We start from the raw sequence: 18,869 nt of genomic DNA, 5'->3' as shown, positions 1-18,869 counted from the left end.
GGGGGGAGAGGAGGAAAGGCGGGGCGGGATGCGCGTCGGCGCAAAAGCCGCGCTGCGTCTGGATCCTGGTGGGAGGTTTGCGTTTGTTTGCTCCGAATTCGCGCCTCTTTGTTCTTCCCTAGGTGAGCAATCCGGAGTGAGTCCCTTTTCTCCTTTGTAGACGCTCCTTTGCAACAGCGGTGCCTTCATCTCTGCTTTTTCAAATACCCCGAAATGCCCCAAACTTTTGGCCCCTAAAAAAACCAAATGCAAAGTAGTAATAATAATAATAATAATAATAGCAACGGCGTTTTGGGGGAAGAAAAGCAAAGATAGGGACAGTCCTCGCCCAGAGGTTGAAAAATTAATCCCAATTTTGCTGCTGCAGCGTGGTTAAACTCTCTACTAAAGCTACGCTTTCCTAACTACACTTCCCCTAAGGCACAGGACTACAATTCCCACCCTTCTGCTAACATTTCTTAAGAGAGAATCGTGATCAATCTTAGTTGCTTCGATTTGACATTTCTCATTTTTATTTCCACCTGGGTGTATATTAAGTAGTATTAACTATTAAGATTTTTGAATGCTTGAGTGCGGGGGTTGGACTAGATGACCTCCAAGGTCCCTCCCAACTCTGTTATTCCGTTAATAACTAAATTATCTAATATATACAGTATGGATAGTCCAGGTATGATATGCCATATGCTAAATAAATAAATACCTAAATGTAAATATGTTGTGTTTTGTATCTTTAGATTTAAAAATATTTTGTATTTACAGATATTTCTGTTGCAGTGTTTTGCATGGTAGATTATTTGTATCTTAGGTTGTAGTGTTTCCTAAATATTTTTAAAATATTTTGCTTTTTGGTTTCGGGTTGCGGTCTGTAAACGGAACGGCAGAGGATGCTGTGATGTTTAATAATAACGAATATCATTTATTTATGATTAATGATAATAATATTGTAGTGGGTGGCACCGTCAATCAGAGGTGGGTTTTATCCACTTCTTGAGTCCTTCCAAAGGATCTAGGGTAGGCAAACGTTTTTATTTAAGAATATTTAAGATCATTGTCGCAGGATGTGAATTGGTTTTTTTTAAAACATTGTTATGAATAATGTTAATATGATTTATTATTTGAAAGGTGTCGGGCTGAATCTTGCAAAGTCACCGGAGCGAGATGTGAGTAGGGAGGGAAAATATTTCAGAAAATAGTCCTTGCTAAGGATTCAGTTGCAAGTGAATCCATTTTGCACCCTTTCCTTGCACGCTTGTGAGTTTTATTTAAAAACAAAGCCTTGAGGTGGGGTTTCTCCAGTTAAAGCCAGGCTGGTGTGTGTGTGTGTGTGTGTGCAAATGGAAAACAACATTGCAAAAGGTGGCCGTTACTAATCCTGGATTGTTCTAACATGGTTTACAGGTCAAAACATGGCTACGAGAAACAATGTTCTCCAGGCTCTAAGAAACTGGTTAAGGCCAATCCCTTGAAACAACCCGGTGAGTTTAGACAACTGAATGTGCGAATTAGGCGTGCGATTAGTCCCTGCTTAGGATTTTGGCCCCGCCGGAAGTTGGCCAGGGAGATAAGCGGTGTGAAAAGGGGGAGAGCAGAAATTTTATCATTTATCGATTTGAAGCAACCCGCCTCCCAATTAAGAGCCACGAAGGCTGAAAGGAGGTTTTTAATTGGCTTTTCCCAGCAGGAAGTTGTAGCAGGCGAGGAAAAGGCGCGGGGAGGGAGGAGGAAAAATTTCCAGCATCTTTTTGGCGAGCAGAGAAAACAGGGGTGGGTGACGGAGAGGCCCTGTTACGATGCCGGTGTGTGTGTGTGTGTGTGTGTGTGCCTCGCTTATCTTGGCGTGATAACCTAAGGAACTCACAGCCACCCTCTACGTTTAGGGGAGGGAAGGAAGGAAGGAAGGAAGGAAGCCAAATTCATGTGGGAAAAAAGGAAGGAAAGGAAAGGAAAAAGGGAGGAAGGAGGGAAGGAAGTGGGAGGAAGACAAAGGAGGGAGGAAGGGGAAGGAGGAAGAAATGGAGGGAGGGAAGGGAAGGAAGAAAGGAAGGACATTTATGTGAAAAAGGGGAGGGAAGGAAAAAGGAGGGAGGGAGGAATGGAAACAAGGAAGAGATAGGGAGGGAAGGAAGGAAGGAAATTTATGTGAAAAAGGGAGGAAAGGAAAGGAAAAAGGGGAGAAGGGAGAGAGGGGGGAAGAAAAGAGAGGGAGGGAAAGAAGGAAGGAAGGAATAAAGGGAGGGACGGACGGCCTTTACCGTCTAGTCTTTTTTCATACTTTACGGGACTGGATCCTAACCCAATTTTGCTTTTTTTCAGGGCATTTAAAAAAAAAGGAAATCTTCGTTGGAAACCTCCCCCTGGATATCAGAGTGGTGGGTGTACAACATTGGTTTACTTTTACACACAGACACCACAACACACACACACCCCACACACACAATAGATGCAATACACGGCATACAGTTAGTCCTAGAAGCACAAGAGAGATCAGAAACTCGGTTGCTAAGCCTGGGAGACTTGTGCGCCGTTGCTATTGAAACTAAACGATATTAATGATGAAACGATTTAATTCAATCACCTAAATTTCTAAATTCAGTCTTTGTACAAAATGCTTTCGTGTTACAGTGACTGGGGGGGCCAAAGTCTCTGAGAGTTTTTAGCCGAAACTCTCAAATAATTTAATGACCACCCAGAGTTCCTCCTTCAGAGAGACGTGTGGTTATTTAGGAACCCGAAACATAAATATAAATAAAAATTTCACCGCATTACCCGTGGCAGCCCATTTAAAATGGGACGCGGTGGCTCAGTGGGTTGGGACGCTGAGCCTGTCGATCGGAAGGTCGGCAGTTTGTCGGGTCGAATCCCGAGTGCCGCGTAGCAGAGTGAGCGCCTGTTACGCGTCCCAGCTTCTGCCAACCTAGCAGTTCGAAAGCATGTAAAAAACGCAAGTAGAAAAATAGGGACCACTACGGTGGGAAGGTAACAGCCTTCCGTGCGCCTTTGGCGTCTAGTCATGCCGGCCACATGACCACGGAGACGTCCTCGGACAAGCGCTGGCTCTTCGGCTTTGAAACGGAGATGAGCACCGGCCCCTAGAGTCGGAAACGACTAGCACACATGTGCGGGGGAACCTTGACCTTTACCTTTTTATTTAAAATGGATCGCTCTAGGATGGTATTTATCCTTTGCTGTCTCAGAAAAAAACCTTCCTTAAAAAACAAAAACCAGATGGGCTTAAAAACCTTTCGGTCTAATAATTCCAATAAAGGAATCTTTAATTTTATTTTTTTCCCCAGCATGAGCAAAGACCTAACTCAAATGGGTCTTTCCTTCCTTCCTTCCTTCCTTCCTTCCTTCCTTCCTTCCTTCCTTCCTTCCTTCCTTCCTTCCTTCCTAAAAGGTTTTGAATCTATGTTTTTCCCCCTTTATTTCTTCATTTGATTTCTTCTGTTAGGAAGAGATTGCCTTCTTATTCAAGGATTTTGGGATCAGGTCTTTGAAGAAACACAATAATTCTTTTAAAAGGTATGCTGGTGGCTCTCCTTTTTTTAAAAAAAAAATTCTCAAATTTGAATTACATCCACAACGGGACCCAGAATCTCCGTCACTAAGAAAGACGGTTCTTAAGGGACTTGGGCCTGATTTGACAGTCATTCAAAGGTACAATAAGGGAGTTAGGATCTGTCCTCGCACTTACGACCGTCGCGGCATCCCCACGGTCGCAGGATCAAAATCCAGTCCCTTGGGGTGTATTTATGGGGTCTAGAGGAGCTGGGGATGATGGGCATTGGGGCATGATGGGTATTGCCCGGGGTCTCTAAAGGGTGTCTCTAAAGTTGGGGAAGGGTCTTTGTTTATATTTCTGCTTTATATTTAATATATATGAATTTAATATGTTCATTTAATTTATATTTATTTATAGTTTTGCATTCCTGGAGCTGATGTCACCGGAAGCTGCAAATTTAGCAATCCAGCTTTTGAACGGACACCTCGTGAAAGGGAAGCCAATGTCCGTCATGTTTACCGAAAACAAGAAAAACAACGAGCTTCCGAAAGCCAGCACTCAGATGCCGGTAAACCTGGATTCGTGGTCTAGCCATCTCATGGGTTAGCCAGCCTGCTTACATGGGAAGTGTTATAAGCCCAGATTGGAAATTCTTGCCTCTGTTCCTTGCTTGTAGCTCTGGCGGAGCCAATGCTAAGTCAGCTTGTTCCAGTTCTTGCACCGAGTGATATTGGTTTAGTCATAGTTTGCTGAACCAGTCATGACTGAAGGGATTGGCCCGGCCTGCTAGGTTAAACATTAATTCTGTTTAAGCTTTCAGTGCTTAAAACAGCGTTGTGGTTCTGGATTTAATCCCTTGCAAATGTCATTTTCTGATTTTTCAGGATTTGGAAGTGATCCCCTCCGCAGAATGTGGATTTACCAACGGTACGAGAGGGCGACCTTTGTTTTCTATTATTTATTATTTTTTTTCATTTTGATCTGGGTAAAAGCCTTCTGTTGAAGGCACCCTCGCACCCACTTTTTAATTTATTCTTGTTTGAATGTTGTTTCAGGAAAATCAGGCTTAGGGGCGGGAGTTTCTCTTTTGCGATTTACCTGGATGTTTAGCCTTGCTGGCATCAAGGCTCAAATGTGCTTCTTTCTCCCCTCCCCCCCACTTCCCCAAAGGTGCCACCCAGATCTCCCTTCCCAGTCAGAGGGTCTGCTATGCTGTCCCCATGGAAATGAGGTAGGTGCAAATGGGGAGTGGAGAAAGTGTGATTTATTTTCCCCCCTCCCCTCTGATCAGACGCTGCTACTTGTCAGAGCGATAATTATGAATTTCGGCGACACGTTTTGCAGGTTCGGCTTGACGGATTTGTTGCGTTAATTCAATACTTTGCACCGAGTCGCCCGTTTGCCACATCCCTAACTCGTTTCCTGGTTCTCACCCTTTCGCTACTCCGGGCTCCTTCAAAAGCTTCTATGCGATCCCGAGGCATGGCTGGATGACCTCAAGGGGTCCCATCCTCTTTTGTTCTGCCTCCACGTCTCCTTTTTTTTCCTTTTAGAAGTTCGTTCCTCTTCCACTTGCTGAACGACTGCTTCGGAGACGCCATGTGGCTCCCTTCCATGGCCGGCATGGCAGGGGAGGTGGGGCTTTTGGTGATGGACACGTTTCCACTGATGCCGTACTTCTGGGCCATCGTCCTCAGCAAGGTTTGTGTGAGCAGGATCGGGCCATTCAGGGTGACTCCCCGAGTTCCCAGGCTGTTGAAAGAAGGTGAGGGTTTCCCCTCTGTAGATTGTGACAGTGGCACCGTGTCTAAGCCTCGTTGAGGGCTAGAAACTTGACTAGTGCCGCTGGGGGGAGAAGGAGTTACCGTTTCCAAGCCTTGTGAGGGCTAGAAACTTGATTACTGCCTCTGGGGAGCAGTTTGCTGATTTAGAAAGGCTGAAACCCTTTGTTTTGGGGTCTTTTGACCGCGCAGGAACGCTATGAATCCATGCAGAAGCTCTTCACGGCCTTGGCTGTGGCCGAGTCTCGCTTGCCCTTCCTGGCCAAAGAGGAAGTGCAGCGGGGGACCCGATGCCTGGCCGAGTGCGACATCGGGGTGCAGGGCAGCGCCTGGAACAGGTGAGGGGGGGCCCCCGGCTCCATGGGGGGGGTCAGCCGGAGGGAGGGAGGGAAGGAAAAGGGAAAAATGGGAGGGGGGAGGGAAGAGAGGGAGGGAGGAAAAAGGAAGGAAAGATGGGGAGGAAAAAGGAAGGAAGGATGGGGGAGGAAAAAGGAAAGAAGGATGGGGAGGAAAAAGGAAGGAAGGATGGGGAGGAAAAAGGAAGGAAGGATGGGGAGGAAAAAGGAAGGAAAGATGGAGGAAAAAGGAAGGAAGGATGGGGGAGGAAAAAGGAAGGAAGGATGGGGGAGGAAAAAGGAAGGAAGGATGGGGGAGGAAAAAGGAAGGATGGGGAGGAAAAAGGAAGGAAGGATGGGGGAGGAAAAAGGAAAGAAGGATGGGGGAGGAAAAAGGAAAGAAGGATGGGGAGGAAAAAGGAAGGAAGGATGGGGAGGAAAAAGGAAGGAAGGATGGGGGAGGAAAAAGGAAGGAAGGATGGGGGAGGAAAAAGGAAAGAAGGATGGGGAGGAAAAAGGAAGGAAGGATGGGGAGGAAAAAGGAAGGAAAGATGGAGGAAAAAGGAAGGAAGGATGGGGGAGGAAAAAGGAAGGAAGGATGGGGGAGGAAAAAGGAAGGAAGGATGGGGGAGGAAAAAGGAAGGATGGGGAGGAAAAAGGAAGGAAGGATGGGGGAGGAAAAAGGAAAGAAGGATGGGGAGGAAAAAGGAAGTAAAGGAGGAAAAAAGGGAAAGAAGGAAGGAAAAGGAGGCAAGGGCGCAAGCAAGGAAGGAAAAATTGTAGGAAGGAAGGAATAACGAAGAAAGGGATCAGAAAAAGGAAGGAAGGAAGGAGAGAGAAACAAACGAACAATCTGCCTCTCTCTCTCTCTCCCCACCCACCCACCCAGGTGCTGGGTGCTGGAGACGCTGGGCGACCTGGCGGTGGGCTTCTTCGTGGACTTCGGCCGCTGCGCCAGCCTCCCTCTGAACGCGCTAAGGAAGCTGGACGAGCAGCAGTTTTGGGAGATCCACCCACTGGCTCAGCCCTTCGTGCTGGAGGAAGGTAAGGCTGGCCGGCTGGCTGGGGGGATTCTGGGAGTTGAAGCCCACCCCTCTGGAAGCAGGCTGGATGGGGGATCCTGGGAACCGACATCCATCCATCTGCAAGTTGCTAAGATCGAGAAACGCGGCACTGCGTGTTTTAATTCCGCTGATTAGCAGCTTTGAGAAATTGGGACAAAAGATTCCTTTTGGGGGAAATCAATTTGAAGAGGACTTTTTCTGGGCTGTGCAGGCGTTTTCCCCCCGCAAGCGATCCGGAGGCAGATCCTGGAAGGAAAATTGAACGGACCTTCTCAATGGGAGGTAAAGGGGGGGAAAATATATATTTAATTTTTGTTTTCACCCAGAGGTGAAAACTAAAGGTGGTTTTAGAAGTCTGATTTTGATCACCCAAGAAGTCATTTCTGGATTAAATGAAATAGACGCGTCCTTAAAATAACAGTTGCTTCATTGTGTGGCCTGAATCCAGCTAACTCTGACTTGCTACAGCCCCATAAACCAAGATCGCAAATGTTCAGCTTTCAGATTACAAACCCTGGCTAGTTTTAAAGGAGCAAAACCATTGGGGGAAAAAAAACATTTCTGGTCACAGCCAGCCAGTATCAAAGAAACCATGTTTGATCTCAGATAAGCTTCCTGCTGGAATCCTGGTTTGTTGATCCCATCGGTGGTTTATTCAGAGTTATGATGGGTCCCAAAATCCAAAATCAAAACCAGGACAATTTCACAAACAGCCCTTTTGGGGTTTAGCTGAATCCTCAAAGAGTTTTGCAGATTTTTGCAGCAATTCAGAAGTATAAAAACCACTGTTTCTTGGGCTTGCAAACACAACAATTTGCCGTTTGTGTGTTTGCATTTAAGCCCTGTGTAAAAAGTTTGGCCTGTTCTCAGTCAACTTGCAAAGAAACTGCAAAACTTGCCCTATGCAAATAATACAGTTGTGCAATCAAATTAACATTCCCCCCCCCCAATCTTAAGGACCAGAAGCTTAAAATAAATCGGTTGTCATTGCACAAAACGCACAGCTGCACTGTACAATCCTCACTTGGCTGAATTTTCTTCAAGTTAAATATTACATTTATAAAATATTAGCTGGATCGGCACGATACGCAGCCAGACGCAAACCAGACACGCAGTGGTGTGATGGAACAATGTATAAACAATTTAACGGGGTTGTGTGTTTTTTTTTACTTGTTTTCCAGCCACACATTTTAAAGTTTGTGGTCAAAACAGGGTAAGAAGTTGTGGATTTGGGAAGTTCTCCCCCCAGCAAGTTTGAACTACACCCAAGTTTTCTTCTGGGAAAAAGTCGCGGTTTGGTCCCGCGACCAAACTTTTTGTTTTTTAAAAAGTTGGTTGAAAGATTTTGGGGCATTAGTTTATTATTCGCTTAGTTGAGACCTTATAACTTTGTGCTTGAAGAGAGAGAAACATGTTTTTTACTGCATGTTGTGTCTGGGACAGCTGGATTTGTGTGTGATGTGTAGGCAGAGGCGGGGTGGGGGGGGGGTAGAAATAATACATAAATCTGTATTTTGGCTGAGCTGTTCTGTTGCAACCTTGTTCTCTTTTTGAGTTTGTTCTTGCAGTTAATTTATTAAAATGCTAACTGGATCCAGAAATTGGCTTGTTCCTTTTTCCTTCCATTTTAAAAATACTCTTTTCAGCTAAGCTGACAGATGCAATCAGATTAAATTAAAAAGAAAAGCTGCAAATCAGGGCAGGGCGGGGTGGTGGTGGATATTTTTAGGAGGGACTCGGCTCTTAGGAAACTGGGCATAATTTTACTCTGCTCCGATGCCAGCTAATTTTTAATTCCGATAGAAAGTTGTGTGTGCGGGGGAAGGGATTCTTGGCTTGTAAAAAAACCCTCCACTTGTCCAAACAGATTAGGCTACTTCAAACCTGGGAGAGGTTTGAAATGGAGAATGCTAGAGAAGATCCACTAAGTCTTATTTTGCTGTGTTTGGAAATGGTCAGATTTGGGGGCGGGGAGGTTAAGTTTCTAGTCCTCAAGAGGGCAAGATCAGCCTTTGAGGCAAGGTAAGTAGTTAAGAAACTAACAGGGTCGTCTCCCTTCTCAAATCAAATCAATTTTATTATAGGCAACAAAAGCACACTTTGTGAGCTACAGCGTCTTTCATGTTTGTGTGTGTGTGTGTGTATGTATATATGTATATGTATATATGTATGTGTATATATATATATATATGCATACACACACACACACACACACACACACACACACACACACACACGATGAAAGACGCTGTAGCTCACAAAACAGATTAAATCCGGAAAGAAAATGGATTTAATCTGGATAGATTCCCCCAGATCCTGCCTGCTTGGGGCCTGCTGGAGAGTTAATATGGCGCTCTCTTGCCAGTATTTAATCTGCTTTTGGGGGAACTCAAGATATTCTCCAACAGGCTGGGGTTGAAAAAGACCAATTCTTTGTTCACAAAATGTGATCACAACTTGTGTGTGGATGGCCTGCCTTAGGGGAAACAGACCGGTGCCCGTCTGTTTCTTTCTTTTTTTTTTTTGGAAAAACAGGATTTGGGAGCCAAGATTTGAAGAGAGGAATCTAAGCAACAAGGGATCATTTTTCACCCGGTTTTCCTTTTCAATTTTTCTCTCGAGAATTTTAATGAGCGTTCCTCGCTTAATGACCCACTGCTTCACCATGGCTCCAAGTTACGACACACATACACCGCCAAGTTATTTACAACCCATTCTTGGAAGTTATCACCCCTCCCCATGCGATCCCAATTGCATTATTTTTACAACCAGTTCCAGCACTCCGGTCAATTCGTGACCAATATTTTCGCCCCTTTTAACACCTGTTTGGGAGAATCGATCCGCATCACAAAGACACGGCTTGCTGCCTAACGGTGACTCGCTTTATGACCCTGGTGAAAACAGTCCCAAAATAAAAAAAAATCAGGCCACCGGGCCTTCCACTTTTAATGCCTGCCACGGCTTACCCTCCAAAATCCTTTTGGACGTTAAGCAAGGACCCAGGGAATAGGGGGGGGGGGGTTTATTATTTTTTTTGCCCTTAGCAAGAGGAACAAAAGGCAGATTTGCTTCTGAAATTTGAAGCCTTATATTTTGGGCCATTTTCTCCTTTTGCTAGCCAAGAAATGGGCAGGGGGACGAGCCAGAAGGAAAAAAATTATCCCCCAGGCTTTTCCCCCCCCCCGTACGTGTGCGTCTCTGTGTGTGTGTGTGTGTGAGCCCCCCACACCGCCGTCCTCACCCCCCCCTTTCACGGACAGAGCTACCGCCAGACCCCCTTGAAATTAACAAATGTAATTGTTTTTTTTTTCCAAAGATACATATTTTTTCCCCATAGACATCCATCATACACTGTAACCAAAACGAAACGAAAGGTGGGGGGGGGAGAATAGAGAGAGAGGGGAGGGGGGGAAGGAAAAAAAAAGAAAAGAAATAAGAAATAAAAGGCCAGGTGGGCTGAGGAAGGGGAAGAAGAAATGGAAGAGGAGGGAAGCCGTGTACGTGAAAAAGAAAATTAAGAAAATAAATTAAATCCAGCGCGGAAGGAAGAGCATTTTTTTTTGTGGGTTTTTTTTTTTGTGTGTGTGTGTGTGTTTTTAAAGAACCGCAGCAGCAGAAGCCAGAAGAGGAAAAATTTCAGGAGTTTTCACGTGGGTGAGCGTGGGGCTTTCTTTTTTTCTTTCATTCTTCCTTCCTTCCTTTCCCCCCTCCCCCATTTAATAAGAGTGAGGGGGAGAGAGAATCGCCTGCCAGCGAAGGTCCGAATGAGGCTTGGGCCGCTCACCACCAATGTTTATAAGGAGCCCAAGGCCAGAGGCCATCGCAGACGCTCTTTCAAAGAGCTGACGGAGAGTCCAGGCAGAGAAAAAAAAGTCCTCAGAGGCCATCCGAGCACAGCGTCCAGCGACGGGGGAGGAGGAGGGGGGGGTTGTCCGGGGTGTGGGGGTCCCTGCTCCATCGACGCCGCGGCTACCCGTCTTCCTTGGGGGGCGTGTACCAGCCTGGGAGGAAGGGAGGCAAACAAAACACCGTTTCAGGACGGAGCCACGGACCGGATGACGTCAATGGGGGGCGGATGGGTTTCTGGATGCAGGCGGTCCCGGAGATTTATTTTATTTATTACATTTATATCCCGCCCTTCTCCGAAGACTCAGGGCGGCTTACAAGCTTAGCAGTAGCCTTCATTCTATGTATATGCCTGCTTATTAGGGCTTTCACACACACCCCAAGCGGCATTATTACAAAGTCAGCTTAATTGTCCCCAACAATCTGGGTCCTCATTTTACCTACCTGGGAAGGATGGAAGGCTGAGCCAACCTTCAGCCTGGTGGGATGTGAACCTGCACTAATTTTATTTTATTTTATTTTAATTTAATTCCATTTATATCCTGCCCTTCTCCGAAGACTCAGGGCGGCTTACAAGCTTAGCAGTAGCCTTCATTCTATGTATATGCCTGCTTATTAGGGCTTTTGGGGCCCCCCCAAGAGGCATTATTACAAAGTCAGCTTAATGGTCCCCAACAATCTGGGTCCTCATTTTACCTACCTGGGAAGGATGGAAGGCTGAGTCGACCTTGAGCCTGGTGGGACTCGAACCTGCACTAATTGCAGGCAGCTGGTGTTACTTAAGGAGGCATTAGCCAACTGCTCCACCAAGGCTCTCCACCAAGATACGACTATCTGGGGGCGGAGTGTTGCAAAACGAGGACTTACCGTTCTTCTCGTGGATCTGAACTAGGGATTTGTAGGACTGCTGGGCTCTCGTCAAGCTGTACTGATTCTGGGGGAAAGAGAAGACGGGAAAACAGGTTGATCCTGGCCGAAAACAATCTTGACGGGAAGAGAGAGAAACGGGGGGGGGGGGAGGGGCGGCGGGGAAACGAGAGGGCTAGTCGCAGGGATAGGTGACGCGGTCCACCTCACAGGGTTGTCATGGGGAGGAGGAGGAGGAAAGGTTAGTTCGACAGCTTGAGTTCTTTGTGTTAAAAAAAAAAGGTAGAGGCGAACTTTTTAAGTGCTTTCAAAAAGCAAAGAGCATGAAACCGCTACAGGCCAGGATGGGTCCGTTGCGGGTCCAGGTTTAATCCCAATACTCTCAAAACAAGCCAGGTTGGCCGAGATCCAAGATGGTGGCTTAAGAGAGGGGAAGGGAGGAAGGAAGAAGGGGAGGGAGGGAGGGAGGGAAGGAAGCCGCCCCCACCCCCGCCATCGCTCACTTTGTTTGCGCCAAACTGGACTCTGGCTTTGCCCTTGACCAGGGTGGCGCTGATCTGCATGATGACCGACTCCACCGAGTAAGCGCTGCTCCAGCCCTGCCGAGGAGACGGTCAAGGAGTCATTCGGAGGGGAAGAGGGATCCTTCTCTCCCCCCGCAATCTCTCTAGGACCCCAACCCAGCCCCAACCCCCGGCTGCACCCCTTCCCCGCTCACCTGCTTGGTCAGAAGCTCCATGCAGATGGCTCCTCCCCCCAAGACGTACCTGAAGGGAAAGAGACGATTCAAGTCCCCCGGTTGCCTTTCCTGGCTAAGGCGGGACTAGAACTCACAACCAACTGGTGATTGGCTCAAAGTCATTCAGCCAACTTCCCTGGCTAAGGTGGGACTAGAATTCCCAATCTCCTGGTGATTGGCCCAAAGTCCTCCAGTTGGCTTTCCTGGCTAAGGCGGGACTAGAATTCCCAATCTCCTGGTGATTGGCCCAAAGTCCCCCAGTTGGCTTTCCTGGCTAAGGCGGGACTAGAATTCCCAATCTCCTGGTGATTGGCCCAAAGTCCCCCAGTTGGCTTTCCTGGCTAAGGCGGGACTAGAATTCCCAATCTCCTGGTGATTGGCCCAAAGTCCCCCAGTTGGCTTTCCTGGCTAAGGCGGGACTGGAACTCCCCGTCTCCCGGTTTGTAGACCAAAGCGGCCTCTGTGACGGCAACCTCCGCCAACCGACGGGAGATACTCACCCTCCCGACAGCACGGGCGACACCACTCTTACGAAGGGGGGGTCGAAGGGGAAGTTATCCTGAAGGAAGAAAGGCGGGGGGGGGAGACTGAGCAAGCCTGTTCTGTTTGCCCACCCCCACCCCTGGGGGGGGGAGTGTGTGGCCGGCCAGCCTGACCTTAAAGGTGAAGTTGAGCAGAATGAAATCGGCCCCTTCCTTCTCTTTCAGGATCTGCAGGTCGCTATGCAAGGCGCTATCCTCATCCACCCTGCGGGGGGGAAAGAGAGAGACAAAAAAAAAACTTGTTGTGGCATCCGGGAGGCAAATGGGAAGCGGCTGAAGTCACGTCCAGCTGTTCCCCGACGTACGACCACGAGGAAGCCCGTTTCACTTGTGAGCGAGGCACTTGTTGAGCTTTGCCTCATTTTAGGACCATTCTGGTTCTTAAAATGCACCTGGCTTCCCCATTGATTGAGAGGTCGCAAAAGGGGGATCACTTGAACCCGGGACTCTGCAACCGTCAGTTGCCAAGCATGGGAATGTTGATCGCGTGACTCCTGGGAGGTGGGGGGTGGGAATGCTGCAACGGTCTTGAGTGCAAAAAACGGTCCCCAAGTCACTTTCTCCCCCCCCCCCCCGTGCCGTTGTAACGGTCAGTAAAGGAAAACCGTTTACGTGTTATTTGACCTCGCTTCATTTTGGCGGTTTCATTTTCAGGATTTGATCGCTCGGGAAAGCCATCCGGAGCCGCTTTCCCGGGGGCGGTTTGGGGGAAGGAGGAGGGGGGGGCATTATAAAATTGAATTAATAAAGTTAGCGAATGGGTGACTTACTTCAGCAGTTTCACATTCCAATCGTAGAGGCTGTCGTTCATGAGTTCAACTGCATAGTTTCCTGGGGACGGGGGAAAAGGAGGGAGGGAGCTTAGAGGCAGGCGGAACAGGGCCCTGCGGAGCCCCCCCCCCAAAAAAAGTTCAAAGCAAGGGGTCCCCCATCCCCTCTTCCCCCCCCCCCCCGATACTCACCTCCTTTGAAACTTGCCGATCGGTAAATATCCCTGAGTTCCTTCATTAGCCGGTCGGTGGCCTGCACGGACCCAGACACCGCTCCCTGGGGGGTGGGGGTGGATTAAAAAAAAAGGGGGGGGACATTTCATCACCCCAATGGGATCGATTTGGGGGGAGGGGCTCCCAGAGGTCATCTAGTGAGGCAGTTCAAGGAAGGAGTGGGGAGGGAGACTGGCGGACCGTGGGGTGAACCTCCGGAAATTGTGACCCCCCCACAGTGGACGAGTCATCCCCAATTATGGGATTTGGAGTCCCAGGTCTGGTGTGGGCAGGCAAGGACCCCCCAAGACTACTCCGTCCCTCCCTCCCCCCCAGTCCCAAGGTTCCCCCCCCACACTGCCCTCCCTCCCCCTGGCGACACGTACATTTAAGTAATCTTGCCTCTGATTCTTTTTGATTTTCTCAAGAATAGCCAAGTTCTCCTTGCCGATCCCGTCATCTTCGGCCTTCTTCCCTTCCACCGGCTCTTCCTCCTTCATTTCGTAGTGGTCCAGCTCTTCCGTGTCCTGGAGGGGGAGGGGCCGGGATTTCCCCATGTATTTTACCAGGAAACATAAGATAGGGCAGCCTAGAAAAGTCAGTGCCCTCCTAACCAGACCCAAGAACTCCGAGTTTGTTGGCAATGTCCATTTTGCTCTATGAGTCCATGGTGACCTAACCCTAACCCTAAGTGGAATTTTCCTCCAATGGGATTTTATTTATTGATTGATTGATTGATTGATGGGATTTATATCCCGCCCTATCTCCCGAAGGACTCAGGGCGGCTAACAACAAAACATATAATAAGTACAGAAATTAAGATAAAAATAAAGTTAAAATCATCTGTGTATTTTACCAGGAAATATAGATGGGGCAGCCTAGGAAAGTCAGTGCCTTCCTAACCATACCCAAGAACTCCGAGTTTGTTTGGCCACACCCTCCCGGCACCCGACAATACACAAGTGGGTTTTGGGTCGCAGTTTGGGCACACACACACACACGTACTTGTATATATGTATATAGAAGATGGGCAGCTAATAATTTCAACAAATAAATATAAATTTCAATCTAGGGGTGTAGGTGTCAAAACCGGAGTGGGTACCTCGGGCATCTCCTCGTCTTCCTCTTCCGAGGACACGTCTTCCTGCGTGTTCTGCAAGCAAAGGGAAAACAAGATGGGATCGGCTGGTCCCAAGCGAGGGATCCCCCTTCTAACAGATCTCTCCAAGTCAGTCTCCCAACCGCACCTGCAGATTCCAGCTGGGCTGCCAGGATCTCCCTCCCAGTCAAAGGGCCCAAGGGAAGATTGCCAGGCAAATAACGGGCAGTCCTCCACCCACAACGTCTGTCGCTAAGCGAGACGCTTGTTGAGTTTGGCCCCATTGGAGGACCTTCCTTGCCACAATTGTTCAGGGAGTCACCGCAGTCGTTAAATGAGCCACCCAGTTGTTAAGTGAACCCGGCTTCCCCCTGTGGACTTTGCTGGTCAATAGGTCGCCGAAGGGGATCACGTGACCCGGGGGGGGGGACACTGTGACCATCGTAAATACAAACTAGTGGCCGTGGGTCCGAATTTTGATCATGTGGCCAGGGCCTGAATTTTGATCACGTGACCCTGGGGACGCTGCGACGGTCGTAAGTGTGGAAAACATTCCCAAGTCGCTGCTTTCAGACGGGTCACTAAATGTTGCGAGCGGAGGACTGTCCGTACGCACAACCAGATTACTCAGCTTGTAATAAAATAACAGTCCTTAAACGAAGCGTCGTAAGTTTGAGGACTCCCTGTACGTTGCGGAGGCAAACCCTGGGTGGTTTCCCAGGCTCAGGGGACACCCGTCCACCCCAAGGGACCAGCTCTGGGGGGGGGGGAGGAGGAGGAGGGGGCGGGTCATCAGGGAGGCTCACCTGTTCAGCAGGTAAGGGCTGATCCAGCATCTCCACATCTGGATGCTGAGGAAGATTGTAGAGTTTGCAGAGGTCGGAAATGATGCGTTTCAGGTGCTGCAGGAGCTGACGGACAGAAATGGGGGGGGGAAATCAGGGTGGGGAGGGGATCGGCCAGCCCAGCCCCCCCCAAGCTGGAATTCCAACCGAGCTCCCCCCCAACTGCCCCCCCCCTGCCCGCTGGCTCACCAATGTGTTGCCCTTCTTTACGTCGGCCAGCCTCTCCAACACCGCCGCCAGGTTGGGGTCCTCCGATTCCACCGACCAGATGGGGGGAACCGCCGGATAGGCCTCCTGGGGGGAGCACGGGGGGGCGGTCAGGTGCCAGGCCCAGGGGGAGGGGCCGCTGCGGGGAGGCCCATCTGCCAGGGTGGGAAGTGGGGGTGCTGGGATGGGGGGGGTGTAGTCCAGGAGAGGAGGGGCCCAGGATGGGGAGTGTAGTGCAAGTGGAGGGGACGCTGGGATGGGTAGTCCAAAGGTGGAGAAGAAGGGGGATGCGCGGGTGGGAGTTGGAATCCAAGAGAGGCGGGATGGGATGTGTAGTCCAACGAAGGGACTGCAAGGATGGGAGATGGAATACAGGAGGAGTGGGAGGGAGGAGATGCTGGGATGGGAGATGTAGTCCAAGAGGAGGAGGAGGAGCACTTTTCAAAGGGGAGCCGCAGCCAAGAGAGAGGAGTCCAGGGCGTGCAGCGATGGGACTTGTAGTCCCAGGGACAAAGGAGGCAAGCCAGAGCAACCGAAACCCATCATCCAACAAGGCTTCCCTCCCTGCTGGGCCGAATTTCTTGGGCGGGGCTCCCTCGGCCGGGGACGATGGGACCTGGAGTCCCCTCAAGCCCCGCCCCTGGGCTAAGCCCCGCCCAGCCGGCCCGCTTGGAGCGACGGGCCTCCTCCTCTCTCTCCCTCCCGGGGGAAACGGGGGGGGGGGGGAAGGGAGAAAGCCCTTACCGTGATGTTGCCATGGATACGGACCGGCCCGCCCCCGGCCGGCCCGGGCAGGAACTCGCAGCCCAGCTCGTCGGGGCAGGCGCGGGCGATGCGGAAGCGCTCGTGGCCGCGGTGGAAGATGGACTCGAGCAGCCGCAGCTCCCGCCTCAGCAGCGCGCGCCCCGGCCCCGCCCCCGCCGCGCCAGGCCCCGCCCCGCCCGGCCCCGCGCGCTGCATCGTCCCATCGAGCGGCCCCCCGCCGCCGCCGCCGGGGCCCCCGCGTCCCCCCACACCGCAAGATGGCGGCCGGGAAGGGCCCGCAGCCGGAAGTGACGCCGCACCGCACGCCCCGCCCAGCCCTGGCGGCGCGCGCAGCCCCAACGGAGAGAGGGAGGAAGAGGCGGAGCCCCGGCGGCGGAGATAGAAAGGGGCAGGCCTGGTAGGCCTCTAACGGGACGCCGTCGCCATAGTAACGGGCGCTTCCCGTCCCGGGCGGAAGGGGCGGACGCCATCTTTGAACATAGAGACGCCCCTAAAGATGAGGAACATGAGCGGCGAGAGCGGCCCGGCGCCCGGCAATCACGGAGAATGGCTCTCGGCGAGGAAAGAAGGGCAGCGCTGCTTTATAGCGGCCCCTGCAGGAGGGCGGAAGAAAAGCCTGAAAAAGATCATCTTTATTGTCACTTTTTCTTTTTTTACCGTGGGCGCAACGGCACACATCAAAAATGAAATTTAGTTGCCCGCTCTGAAATTGTGCTGAGATTAGAAGATGCGTTGACCCGGGATCGGATTACAGCTGCAGACTGGGCTGATAGGTGGAGAGCCCAAAGGAATTTGCAGCGGATGTTTGACTGATTGTAGGCTGCAACCAGCAATCCCATCGTTAAAACTAAAGCATCCCAAACAGGGATCTTGACATAAAACAACAGCCTGACATCTCAACGTAGTTTAGCCTTGCGGTGCACTGCCCAGTGTCGCTTGTTGCGTGATTGAAATTCGGACGCTCGGCAACGGATTCAGACTTACGACGGTGGCAGAGTCCTGGGGTCGTGCGATGCCCTTTTGCGACCTTCCAAGCAGCAAAGTCACGTCTCACTTAGCAAAAGAGATGATGGGCCCTATTTGTGGTTGTAAGTCAAGAGAGGCTGGCTCAGAGTCATCCCCCCCGCCCGCGTTGAACGCACTCTGGGTCTCCCCAACCCAAATCTGTTGTGTTACAAAACCACACCAGATTGCAAAGGAGTCAGCAGCCTGCCCTCTCCCGTTCTGCAAAGGACTTCCCTCACCCTGTGTGAGAAATTGCCCAGCTGAGTCAAGAAACCACAAACGCATCAGATCCATCGTCCACACCCCTCCAGGTCCTGTCTTCGCATCGAAAAGGAGAAAAATTCAACCTCTGGCGTCGCAGAGATCCGCCCGGCCCGATGTGTTGCAACAGCTATTGGTGACAGCTTATTTTTTTTTGGGGGGGGGGCGCTAACACTTCAGCCCCCCACCCCACCTCGGGGCACCTTATTAAAAAAAACCTCCAAACCCACTAAGCAGCCATTCCTTTGGGGTTTTTTGAATTTGTAAGCTTTACGCTTACACGCTCTTAGCAACTGTCCTGGGAAATGCCCTTTTGGAGCCAGCTTTTCAGATTCAAGTATGTTAAAGAAGAAAAAGTGCTAAAAGCTTAAAAATCTCAATTGGATGAGCATGGCCTACTTTTCTGGCAGCCAGAGAAAGTGGTGATGCTGCTGGGCCTAAGGTCGTGAAGGTGCGAAGGGCCTCATTTCCTGCCTGTATTAATATTTATGGTTATTTTTCCCAGCTCCTATAGGCATCTAGGCCGTCCCCGACTTAGGGCTACAATCGAGCCCAAAATTTATGTTGCTAACTGCATTTTGCCGCATTTTACGACTTTTCTTGCCACAATGGTTAAGGAATCACTGCACTTGTTAAGTTAGTAACACAGTTGTAAAGTGAATCGGGCTTCCCCATTGACTTTAGAAGAGAACAGAGCTGGAGGGGACCCTGGAGGTCCTCTAGTCCAGCCCCCTGCTCAAACAGGGGAACCTTTGCTTGTTAGAAGATCGCAAAAGGGAATCACGTGGCCCTGGGATGCCGCGACCGTCATAAATATGAGACAGTTGCCAAAGATCTGAATTTGAATCCCCTGACCATGGGGATGCTGCAACGGTCATCAGCGTGAAAAACCGTCATAAGTCCCTTTTTTTTTGGGGGGGGGTGTCGCTGTAATTTCGAACAGCCACTAAATGAACTGTGGAAAGTCGAGGAATTGCTGTAGTTTTGTGATTGCAATTCGGTGTTTAATTGATTTTGCCACCCTTCAA

At 50.0% G+C, this 18,869-nt stretch overlaps 2 protein-coding genes across 4 annotated transcripts; one reads left to right on the top strand and one right to left on the bottom strand.

The window, feature by feature from the left end:
* The first annotated feature begins 632 nt into the window (after window positions 1–632).
* TDRD10 (tudor domain containing 10) lies at window positions 633–8,283 on the top strand. 3 transcript variants are annotated; one of them, XM_083374767.1, is made up of 12 exons: window positions 633–1,160; window positions 1,399–1,475; window positions 2,314–2,369; window positions 3,452–3,522; window positions 3,920–4,070; window positions 4,387–4,429; window positions 4,673–4,733; window positions 5,056–5,203; window positions 5,476–5,621; window positions 6,508–6,662; window positions 6,894–6,964; window positions 7,864–8,283. In XM_083374767.1, coding segments are annotated over exons 1-12 (1,017 nt in total). In that variant the 5' UTR covers window positions 633–1,158; the 3' UTR covers window positions 7,900–8,283. The 3 variants fall into 3 exon arrangements, with proteins under 3 accessions (XP_083230893.1, XP_083230892.1, XP_083230894.1); XM_083374766.1 differs by lacking the exon at window positions 633–1,160 and having other exon boundaries at window positions 1,207–1,475; XM_083374768.1 differs by lacking the exons at window positions 633–1,160; window positions 6,894–6,964 and having other exon boundaries at window positions 1,208–1,475.
* Window positions 8,284–9,960: 1,677 nt separating this feature from the next.
* Window positions 9,961–16,785, bottom strand: UBE2Q1 (ubiquitin conjugating enzyme E2 Q1). The gene is made up of 13 exons (XM_083374789.1): window positions 16,555–16,785; window positions 15,793–15,897; window positions 15,565–15,669; window positions 14,762–14,812; window positions 14,046–14,186; window positions 13,639–13,723; window positions 13,447–13,507; window positions 12,791–12,881; window positions 12,635–12,693; window positions 12,114–12,162; window positions 11,899–11,994; window positions 11,396–11,462; window positions 9,961–10,683 (listed from the first exon to the last, which is right to left on the bottom strand). The coding sequence occupies exons 1-13, from the start codon at window positions 16,768–16,770 to the stop codon at window positions 10,652–10,654; spliced, it is 1,158 nt and encodes a 385-aa protein (XP_083230915.1). The 5' UTR covers window positions 16,771–16,785; the 3' UTR covers window positions 9,961–10,651.
* Between the last annotated feature and the right edge of the window lie 2,084 nt (window positions 16,786–18,869).

This window comes from Vipera ursinii, assembly GCF_947247035.1.
Source record: "Vipera ursinii genome assembly, chromosome: 15".
NCBI lineage: Eukaryota > Metazoa > Chordata > Lepidosauria > Squamata > Viperidae > Vipera > Vipera ursinii.
Note: the sequence above shows the minus strand (reverse complement) of the source record. Positions and strands in the feature narration are given on the sequence as shown.

Coding starts and splice junctions, on each gene's coding strand:
- TDRD10 (XM_083374766.1), top strand. CDS start 1,388: ATGGTTTACAGGTCAAAACATGGCTACGAGAAACAATGTTCTCCAGGC. Junction 5,622..6,507: donor CAGGGCAGCGCCTGGAACAG/GTGAGGGGGGGC, acceptor CCACCCACCCAG/GTGCTGGGTGCTGGAGACGC. Junction 6,965..7,863: donor ACGGACCTTCTCAATGGGAG/GTAAAGGGGGGG, acceptor CTTGTTTTCCAG/CCACACATTTTAAAGTTTGT.
- UBE2Q1 (XM_083374789.1), bottom strand. CDS start 16,770: ATGCAGCGCGCGGGGCCGGGCGGGGCGGGGCCTGGCGCGGCGGGGGCG. Junction 15,670..15,792: donor TAAAGAAGGGCAACACATTG/GTGAGCCAGCGG, acceptor TCTGTCCGTCAG/CTCCTGCAGCACCTGAAACG. Junction 11,995..12,113: donor TGGAGCTTCTGACCAAGCAG/GTGAGCGGGGAA, acceptor TCTCCTCGGCAG/GGCTGGAGCAGCGCTTACTC.